Source organism: Ricinus communis, chromosome 6, assembly GCF_019578655.1.
Source record: "Ricinus communis isolate WT05 ecotype wild-type chromosome 6, ASM1957865v1, whole genome shotgun sequence".
NCBI lineage: Eukaryota > Viridiplantae > Streptophyta > Magnoliopsida > Malpighiales > Euphorbiaceae > Ricinus > Ricinus communis.
In genome coordinates this window covers 16,285,425-16,296,197 of record NC_063261.1, presented here as the reverse complement: position 1 = coordinate 16,296,197, position 10,773 = coordinate 16,285,425, and the positions used below count along the sequence as shown (strand labels likewise).

At 36.5% G+C, this 10,773-nt stretch overlaps 1 protein-coding gene across 5 annotated transcripts; it reads right to left on the bottom strand.

Moving 5' to 3' along the window:
- On the bottom strand, positions 1-10,764 carry LOC8263283. Of its 5 annotated transcripts, none has more exons than XM_015723722.3 (16): positions 10,621-10,764; positions 9,826-10,535; positions 9,639-9,716; positions 8,599-8,842; positions 5,791-6,033; positions 4,646-4,864; positions 4,268-4,510; positions 3,614-4,008; positions 3,219-3,422; positions 3,029-3,121; positions 2,845-2,952; positions 2,382-2,726; positions 2,188-2,259; positions 550-735; positions 392-441; positions 1-283 (listed from the first exon to the last, which is right to left on the bottom strand). In XM_015723722.3, the coding sequence occupies exons 2-14, from the start codon at positions 10,528-10,530 to the stop codon at positions 667-669; spliced, it is 3,018 nt and encodes a 1,005-aa protein (XP_015579208.2). In that variant the 5' UTR covers positions 10,531-10,535; positions 10,621-10,764; the 3' UTR covers positions 1-283; positions 392-441; positions 550-666. The 5 variants fall into 5 exon arrangements, with proteins under 5 accessions (XP_015579208.2, XP_015579210.2, XP_015579209.2 ...); XM_015723724.3 differs by having other exon boundaries at positions 8,623-8,842; XM_015723723.3 differs by having other exon boundaries at positions 9,826-10,532; positions 10,621-10,754.
- Positions 10,765-10,773: the final 9 nt, after the last annotated feature.

The window sequence follows — 10,773 nt, the reverse complement described above, 5'->3', positions numbered from 1 at the left end:
TGAACGTGAAGAAAAACTCTACCAGTTACACTAAAAATGAAGAATTATTTAACAGAAAAGACTACCAATTACACTGAAAATGAAGAATTATTTAACAGAAAAGAGTACCAATTACATTAAAAATGAAAAATTATTTAACAGAAAAGACCCAAAACTTTCCTCAGCTTACGTGCAGCAGAACGGGAACTCCCCACTGGCAATTTAACACCAGCCATGATCATAACTCACGCCTACACTCGGATTACAGGTTGCAAAAGACATAAAAAGTTGTCTAGTGTTTCAGCTACATGACCAAAAGAAACAGGTTCAATCCACCAAGCCTACCAATAATATCATGCATCAAATACATAAACTCAAATAGAGGATAGGAATAGGGACAGAGAATCCAAACCCGAGTTAAAGAAGGTCCATTGAGCATCACGCCTCCTCTCTATGGTCAACCTGCAAAAGTATGAACTGATGTAATAATTGATTGGGATCTTGCATCAGGTATTCGCCAGACAATGTATAACCTATTGTAACTGAAAGTGTAATGATAAATATTATGACCTATATAAAGGCACAACAAGCACAGCAGCAAGAACAAACCAACACCAGTAGAAGTGTTCCAAAATGTCATGAAGTCTAAACAGAGGCCAATGGTGCAAGCAAGTGAATAACCCAAAGTCAAGTCCCCATAACATGCAACAATGGGGCAGCTAAACCAGTCCACTTCGCCTTGAATGGGAAAAATAACTGGAGCAAGTGGGAGACCAGTTAGCAGAATAGGGGAGAGTTCTTAATAAAATTATGACCATGTTTAGGCTATTACTTGAATCCAAGGGAGGGAAAATGACAAACATTCTTATTACAAAAATAAAGGGGAGCAACTACAATTTTGTAAGGGCACAAGTGATTCATATATAAACTTTAAAGATGTTTCTTTTTTGTTTCAAAAGAATAAAGAGGGCAATTACCACCCTTAACTAGAGCTAGGCTTCACTGCTGATTGTGGGTGGCCAGCGCACCTTAGCCTAATTATCTTTACTATGCCCTCTCATCAACACAACTCTTTTTGCCTCCTTTGGCCATCCCATCTCCTCAACAAAAAGGAGATCACAAAGTTTTGAGCATATTCACCAACTCATCTTCCACTCCAAACTCTAAAGCTGTGCGCATGCACATGTGTGTTTGCATGTATTCACATTTGCATTACAACCTATATTTTAGAAACATCTAATACGAAATATCAAACATTACAATTTTTAATTTTTAATACATATTAATCTAACTAATTAAACGTGCAATCTCGTGTCTTTAATGGGTTGAGTATGTCAATCCATTTAAACCTAATTTTTTGGCATGTCATAAATGGATTGACCTGTTTATAACTTGAACTTGTTTATCCTAAACCTAAACTCAAACCCGCTTAGCTGCATGTCTTGGACGTGTCACGTAAATTGGTTGTATAAAAAATAACCAGTCCTACCTCTGCTTGTGCCAAATTAATTAGAAACGAAGCTGATCTAGGTCTAAAATTATGTGGTTTATAAACATTAAATAGAAATGCACTTTTAGATCATGTCCATTACGACTATGAAATATTGGAAGAGTCACCACTTGGAATTCTAAAATGGTAAAGCGCTGATATATGAATGCTGATATTAGAACATGGCTTTCTGACATCCACAAGGTCTGGTCATATACTGAAAGGACAATCTTGCATCAGTTGTGACACAAAAACGTGAGAACATCTGATCACATTTTTTAGCAAGGAAATTATGAATTTTCTTAACTCACAATCAATAGATAGTGATCACCACGTGAGTAATGTGCTACTACCAACTTGGGACCTGGATTTTTAGGGATTGTAGAAAAGCATTCCAGTAAAGTTGTTGGGCCAGTGTAAAGCTACGGGTACTAAAACAGATATCCTAATTTCAACCATAAACTTAAAATTTTAAGCCATGCAGATATGATCATTAAATTACATCCAAGTTATATGGTAGGGGCTAATTTAGAAAGAGAAAAAAAAACGTTTAGTCCACATTTTTTCAAAGTTCATAGTTCATTACGATTTCGTGCCTAGAATACATATTTTAGGATGATTTATACCCTAGGGAAAAATGTCAATTAAACGAGTTTTACTCAACAGTGGATTTGATGGGGCTACTATAACTATAGGGCACCAGGAAGAAGAGTTATCACCTCCACTGCATGACTTGATGATGAGGAGTGTACTTGTGCCTGCAGTGAATCCTCAGCAGCATTATTAGGAACCTATCAAGATGAATTAATGTTATGAGCAAAAAGCAATATACTGTAGTTCATCTTGTCAGTGAGATTCTGTTTTGAATTCAAACTACATACTATAGCTATCCAATTGAAAAACCTATAGATACCTGTTTTGAACTCAAGGCATCCATCTTGTCAATGACATTCTGCAAATTTGTAGACATACTAGCTATCTGGGCTTCCAAGGATGCATACTTCTGCTCCATAGCTTCCATCTTATTCAACATCTTGCTTACCTCCTCATTAGCTGATCTTTTGGCCTCTATAGCCATCCTCATGAGACTATTACGGCTAGGTTTTCGGCCATAAATATCAGAAGGGCTGGGACCCAACCCATACATACGTACATGGCTACGCTTGTCTTCTCCCATAACCTGGCAGTACGTATCCGCGCAGTCATTGCTTCCATCTGAAATCTGCTGTTTCTGAGTTGCATGTTCCCGAAGTTTTGCCTGCATTGAAGATCCAAGTATTCAGTTTATTAAGTACATTTACTGATCAAATCAAGAACAAAGAAAAGTTCAGTAATAAGATGTATAGTGCGCTTGTACTCCAGTAACTAAAACATACTATCATTTCAGCTGCTGTGCTATCCACAGGCTGTCCATCCTTGCGTGTACGGGTCAGGATATATAGCTCTCCTCTAGTAAGTTCCTTCCCATTAGACCTCTTTGCATTCTATCAACAAATGAAGAACAATGATTCAAGGGATTATGTTTGCATTTTATAGTATATATCATATAGTATAGGTTACCTCTTCCTCTCGTATCCTTGCAAAGCTCTTTGAGCCTGCAGCATGGGCACTCTTCTGCTTTGCACGGTTGGCCTTATTCTTAGCACAGCGTAGCTACAAATGGCCATAAATAAAATATCATGCTTCCAGTTCCCATAAGAATGTCTAAACAGTAACATAAAAATCGCCATAGCCATTTGCTAGCACATACCTGCACCTCTTCAGAGTTCCAATGGGCTATAAGAGCTGCCCATTGATCAGGGAGGACTCTTTTGTTACAGTCTTTCAGACGCTCTTCATCAGTCGCATGAGGGTTATAATGATCCGCCTTCAGTTTTGCTTTCCAGTTCCTCCATTTTGATGCAAGAGACTTCAAGACCCAACTCTTGCATATGGGATCCATCTCAAACTTTGTCTTCCAATACAGGAATAAAAGAACCATAAGAAAAAAATTAAAAAAATTAAAACTAAACAAAAATTTTAAAAAATAAAAATAAGCAAATTAAGATAACGAAGGAGACATTTTTTCCTATTTCTTTTTTACTTCTTAGGACCTAATCTCACCCTATCCTTTTCAACACAGATAGAAAAGTCATTTCTGAATACCTGCACAAACTGCCACATCTCCTCTTTGTTTGCTTCAGGCATTGCTGACCAGTCCAAAAAATTAAGTGGTGCCATCTTACCATCCCGTGCTACAGTACCAAGGAAGGAAGCCAACTTGGATGCTTCAGGACCAATAGGCTGCCCCAGCATATTGATAGGAATAAATATCCGCTCACCTTCAGGCAAATCCCACATAAGGCGGCACCGAGTGGGACCTCGAACCTTCCTCTTTTTCCCAAGCGCAGAGTGCTCTGACTTATACATGTGGTTGTGGCTTGCAGAGGGCTGCTGAGGCAGGGAATTGCCCGAGACCAAAGCAATTTCTGTCCCGGGGCCTGCAGAGTACCTATCCATATGTCTTCTTTCCCTCTTGCCAGCATCCGCGTGTGGCATGCCTGATCATCGCACATAAAAAATAACATAAAATGAGAATTAATAGGGTAGTAACAAAAAACTAGTACAACAGGGAAACTGGAAAGAGAAAGGGAAGATAAACTTTTGCCTAACAATGTACATAAGACCTTTCCCTTCATATTATTGAGACCGACTTCTTGATACTTCCATTTTCACGACTTCTAACTATAATTGAGATGCATGCAGACCAAGCACTGGGAAAATTTTGCATCCACAATATTATTAACTTCAAGGATATACCTGAACTGGAAATGTCTGCACTAGCCAGTGGTTGGGAGGGCTGCGGCTGCACAATGGCTGTCCGAGGCTGTGCAATGGTTACCTGAGGCTGGTGTGATTCACTGGCTTGGCGGTGGTTTGGCAGGTGATGTTGGGGTTGGGGTTGTGGTTGGCTGATGCTGCTAAGCATAGGATCCATTGAAGACCTAGGCACACATCCATCATATGTCATGGGACCATCCATAGAAGGGAGGTGCAGATGTCCTAAAAAATAAAGAGGGGCCAACTGAAATAGTTTAAGAAATATCACAGAATTAACAGATAAAAGTATAAATGAACTATAGGAATTGAAGCAGAAAAGGATAGTTTCTCAATAATAACAATATGGACGCATCATACCTGCATTATTAATATCTGCACCGATATGCGAATGAGATGGCTGTGGCATTCCCGTGCTGTGCTGTGACTGCCATAAATAACATGAGCTTGGTTGGGGTTGTTGTTGATGGGAATGTGTTGGGGGGCCACTCATCATAGGGACAATTGGGTGCCTAGGTGTGTGTTTTTTCCGCTCCATATTAAGGACTGTAACAGGTGGTCCTGGCATGGGCAGATGTCCTGCAAGAAAAAATAGCTAATGGTTAACAGTTGCAGATAAAATCTGTACCTTGTAAAAACAAGTTCTGTTTTTCATTTCTTAGTTTGGTTTCAATTCATTCATACACCTTCACATGAGGGCAAAAAAGGAGAAGGGAAAGATGCAAGGTGGGGAGGGAAGAGGATTGCCAAATACCATAATCAAAGCCTCCAACAACCATAAATAGCTCCTGATCCAACCCTGATGGCACAGAAGCAGAAGGCAGATAACATTTATGTTTACATCCCCTTCCCCCATGATATAGCTGTGTGACCATCAGATATAAAGAAAGTAACTAGATCCAAGGCTATATCTTTCTCAAATTAGTCATTATCTTTCACGTTTTCTTTTTCCTTCTTGTAGTAGGATGGGAAAGTTGTTTGCTATTAGAAGCACAAAATAAAAGTAAAAAGTTGTGAATCTCAACAAATAGAAGTTACAGAAGGACTGCACCAGGATTCTCTCTAAGAAAAAGGTGTATTTGCATTGAAATATTGGAATGTATTCTAACATCTGCCTTTATGTCCATGGCTAATTACTTGGAAATCTTGTATCTTAATTTTCATTTTGTTGGGGAAGAAAGCAAGAATTAAAAAAAATTGCAAATGACTCTCAATGCTAATTGGATAATTTTTTCTCATTACCAGATTATGCAAAATAAAGGTAATTTAAGATCTTACATTAGATGATTTCAATAACAACAACAAAACAACAGTAATGATAATATTCAGCTGATATATAGAGATAAATACAGAATAAGGAAGTTGTCTTAGGTGACAGTCTGTTAAACTTGATACCTAGCTAGATTAAAAGGTGGTCATAATTGCGGCAATAATAGGCCTAATTCGAAACATATGCACGACCTTCATAAGTATGAACCTCATATTTATTGTTGCTTGAGGCAAACCTGTATAACTAGTATCCACACCAGCCTGAATCTGAGAAAATTGTGGCCCTTGTACAATGCTTGGCTGAGGCTGATGAGACTGATAATGCAGGTTGTAGCTTGATAGGGGTACTTGAGGTTGGCTGGTGCCAAATCTAGCATGCTGCATTTGATTGGGATTAACCAGATGGTTCACCACAGACATTGCTTCATGTCTGCTGTGCCTCATAGCATGATTACTAGAAGGTGCCAAGTAAGAATTCCCTACAAAAGAAAATTAATAATTTACATGTCAAAAATTAGATAGTTAAATCATGCATGCAAGATTAGAAGACCAAAACATATTCTATACAAATATGAAAGTGCACATGAAGAAAGATATAAAATGGTCATGGTATAGGTATACGTTACTGTGTGCATGCAAGATAACAAGTACAAATTTATACTCCGGATTATCATCTATTAAGTTCCACAATGATATGTAATGAAAATAATATAGTTGGTGTCTACGGCGCAATTAATGATAGAGACAAGGTGGTCTGCAAAATTTTATTGTAATTGATGAATCAAAAAGGAGATCTTTCACAAATGAATGTGCAATTTCTCTTTCCCTTTTTGTTAGTTAATCAAATGCTGCTTTCTAAAATAACAGATATAAGAAGCACCTAGAAATCAAACAAATATAACCCACTTCTCCATTCAGTGGAGCAAAAGTGAAAAATCATAAAAATGCTAAGGCTCCATCTGCTTTACGAAAACTAGTTTGTCAATAAAAGAGTTCTGCATCTCAGTGCTAGAAAAACATAATAAAGTTGGTCAACGGCATTTTCCTGACCGAAAGGAAAACTATAATCCATTTTCAAAGAAGATAATTTCCATTTCTAGCGGACTTCTACAAACTCACCAAAAAGAAAGAAGAGAACCCCATTAGCTCCACTTCACCAACCACTACAGTTGATCCCGATTGTTCTTTGGTATAATTTCTCTTCCATTGAAATTAATAAATCCAAGCCTACAAATAGGGGGTTAAGGTCTTCTTCAGCAGATGAAAACATTTCCCCTATAAATATCAAATCTCAAAAATCAATTTCTAGAAGATTTGCAACTAGCCAACTGAATATTAGATAATAATGTTTTTTCACAAAAATTTTAAAGAGAAAAGTTCCCAAATTCAAGATATTTTTTGCAAAACATACAAACACAACTAACATCATGACTAACATTCAACATCCAGACCCGAGAATAATATCGAGACAGTTAGACACATACACAAACAAACACAGAGAAGAGAGGATATTATATTATCCTTTCTTAACATTACTAGAAAAATTGACATGTTTATATGCTGTAATAGTAATTGACATGTTTATATACTGTAATCCATAATTAAGAAAATTGCATCGTAGTGAAACCTCAATTCCTTATTTGGCTACTACCGGAGCAACCGTTCATGGCCATTATGGAGTTCTACATAGTTCTCTTTTCTTTCTCAATCAGGCTCTTGAAACTTATAAAATCACTCTATAGTGATCCAAAATGAATGTACACATGCCACATGGTTGAATGCCTGCATTTAGGGTGTTACAGGACATCTTTAAAGAGCTCAAAGATTACATTAAATTCTTCACGAGTTGAAGGACTACAAAAAAATCCATTTATCAGGTCAGTACTTAAAATGTCCAAAGTTGTTCCAAATTTATCCTAAAGGTGTACTAATTCAGAAAGAATACAACCAATTTATCTAGCAACTAGAGGTGGACTTGAATTTGACACTATCAAGCTATTAGTTCAACACTTAGACTTTAGCTTTAAGGTGAAGTCATCAAGTCAACACTTTTTTATCTCCTCTTAGCCATCAATCCAAAAAGGAATAAAAAAATCAATCAAGCATTACTAATAACCATGCTCACAAATTACAGCAGAAACAGTGGGACTCTGTAAAACAGAGACAGTCGGAATAAGAAGTTGAATGTGAGCTAGCACTTCATTTTTCCAATAGGATCAGGCTAAAGTCTTAAGAAAGTACATCCTCTTTAAATTAATGATAGTGGCCTAGCTTCATAAATCATAAATTAACTTCCTAAAAATCTCTTCAATAAAATAAGAACAATAAAATATGGAATGCCTAGAACTTCCATAAATAAAAGATAAATTCCTAACTTTTTTTTATTTGGCCCTACTAAAAAACCATTTGTTTCACAAGAAAAGAGAGGACAAAGGACTGGGTTCATACTGTCTTGAAAAGAATATTTTCAGATTGCATCCAATAGTTAGCTCATATTTCAGGGGAAGAAACAGAAAATATGTCAGAGAAACATATGTTCTTGTGTAATTGAAACCACTGTATGCAAAGAAACCAAACTTATGTCTTCTAAATACTTCAGGAAATTTCAGTGTAAAAGCTACTCATGACACAATAATCATAAATTAACAGGCCAAACATGAGATATCACAAACAACCTTAAAAAATATAATAATTAAAGCACCATGGCCAGGCAATAACTAAATGGAAACCCATAAGCAAAACAAAAAAGAATTTCTATTTTTAAATAAAAAGGAGAAGAAAAAGGCAATATGGTGGTGAAGGTAGAATTAGGTCCTGAAACTAACCTTAAATACCAAACTTATTATTTTCTGTTAAATAACCAAAACAAGATGTACAATATTTCATGTCTTCCCCTTTTTGACAGGCAACTGGGTTTAAATGAATTTACACGCAAGACACTAGTTGCATAAAATTGTTGTCCAGAATAGGCATTAGTAATGCTATAAAAGGGGCACTAGCCAAGTCAACAAAGACGTAAAAAAGCATAATCATAAATTCATTACCACTAGGCTTCGCCAGAATCTCACCACTTAGTCCCGCTGCTGCCCAGTATTTCATAAACTTCTTCTTCACCCTCTTCATTAAGTACATGATATAGTCGCCCTTTTTGTTGAACCTGCAACAATTCTCCCAAATGTATCCTACATCCTTGTAAACATCCTCTGAGTTCATGTACTTCACACTATTTTCAAGATTGCTACATATTGTTCCAAAATCCATTGGTGTATCTATGACAGTAAAATAATCCTGCTTGCCGCACCCCCAGCCAGCCAACATGAGAGGGAGAGAGAAGAGAGAGATCAGTTCATGTTATTAGTGATAAAGCTGCCATTAGTCCAATCCGATATGAATGACAGAAAAAGTATTCACAATACATCAGAAAATAATTACTTCATGAAATTTGGCACCATAGAGGAAAGATAGACAATATGATCTGTCATTTGTCTAAAACTCCTCTTGCTTTCCATGTAATTTAGCGTAGGGGCAAAGAGCAGAGAGAAGATAAGGTACACAAACAGCCTGTTAGATCGTGGAACAAAAACAAAGGGCAAATCCACCCACACGTCACAGAATGCAATCTTTTGTACAGTCTCTTATCCAAATTTGTGAGAAATGGAAAAGTCAATAGGTAGGAGACAGCAAGTACCATTCTTTCTTTTTATCCTATCTATAGAATAGCTTGTATATGTGTTAAGCAGGTCTACATTTAGGTAGCAGACTAGTTGAATACCCAAATCTAAAGCATCAGTAAATTAAGTGTTTCTGTTGCTTATTCTTACCAGTTTAAAGCCAAAAATGAACCACAAAACAAGATATCAGCAAATGCTCCACAAATTACCCCATGCAACAACGAAATCAAACAATCAATACGCACACAAAGTAACTTAAGAGAGTATGATAACAAGTTCCTGATGCTTTCTTTAACGGTATGCCTACAAAGTATGCATGAAATACATATTACACTATCAACCTGAATATGCCACAAGTAATGCAGGTACTGAACACGTTATTAATAATACATAAATTATCAATTAACACTTACAGGTATTCCCTGAGCAACAGGATCCACAGGAGAGTTAAAAGGTACAGCCTCATCCATTTCCATCACCTTCTTAATCACCTAAACACCAAAATATATATATATATATATATATACATATTATAACGAAAATCAAGTACAATCACATTAGATGTTTCCAGAACAAAACTCAGCAAATCTCCAAACATACCGCTAAAGAAGCATTCAATGCTTTCTTATTGTACCGAGGATCCTGAACTGGCTTCTTACTTAATTGAGGTAATTGTTTCCTACTCATTGAACTGAATCCTCCTCCTCCTTTAGATGACATAACATTAGAGTTTACTCCTCCTCCTTTAGATGACATAACATTAGAGTTTACTCCTCCTCCTTTAGATGACATAACATTAGAGTTCGCTCCTCCTCCTCTAGATGACATAACCATAGCAGCAGCAGCATTCACATTAGCATTAGCATTTGTACCTTTTCTAAAAGCTTCTCCTTTCTTAGGCCTACCGCGCCTTTTAGCTACTGTTTTTACTCTCCTATCCGCTGCTGGTCCATCAGAAACATTAAACGACGCTTCATCACTTTCTTCTTCACTCGAAGAAGAAGAAGAAGAAGAAGATGCTGATGATGATGATGAAGTAAACTCCAAATCGTCACCATTAAGTTGATTAAAATTATTATTACTAATCTTATCATAATTATTATTATTATCTTTTTTTTTGTTGTTGTTATTCCTATTAAGTTCAACTGATTCAGAATTTTCATTTTCATTTTGATTGACATTTTCATTAACATTCTGACCAACAAAATTCAAAAACACTGCTTCATCTGCATTCACTGGAGGAGGAGGAGGTGGAATTGAATCTTTCACGACGGATTTTTTAGGCCTTCCACGCTTTCGCTTCATTTCTTCTAAAACATAACACCAACGACATAATTGAAATATAAATATTAAAAAAAATTAAAAAGGATAAAAAAAAATTTAACATTATAATACCTGATCAAGATTTCGATCTGCTGCGGAAGGAGGAGACGTAGAAATTAGGGTTTTCAGGAAGTAGAATTTTCGAGTATTGAGTGCGGCCCTACATCATCTACCACTACGAAAGGAGAGTGTCCTTTTAGACAGAATTAGGAAAAAAAAAAAAGA

What these genes read in the sequence shown, in the direction of transcription:
- LOC8263283 (XM_015723722.3), bottom strand. Translation starts at nt 10,530, where the DNA reads ATGAAGCGAAAGCGTGGAAGGCCTAAAAAATCCGTCGTGAAAGATTCA. An exon ending in CAAGGATACGAGAGGAAGAG is followed by an intron (nt 2,953 to 3,028) that starts GTAACCTATACT and finishes ATTTGTTGATAG; the next exon opens with AATGCAAAGAGGTCTAATGG. An exon ending in GCACAGCAGCTGAAATGATA is followed by an intron (nt 2,727 to 2,844) that starts GTATGTTTTAGT and finishes TCTTCAATGCAG; the next exon opens with GCAAAACTTCGGGAACATGC.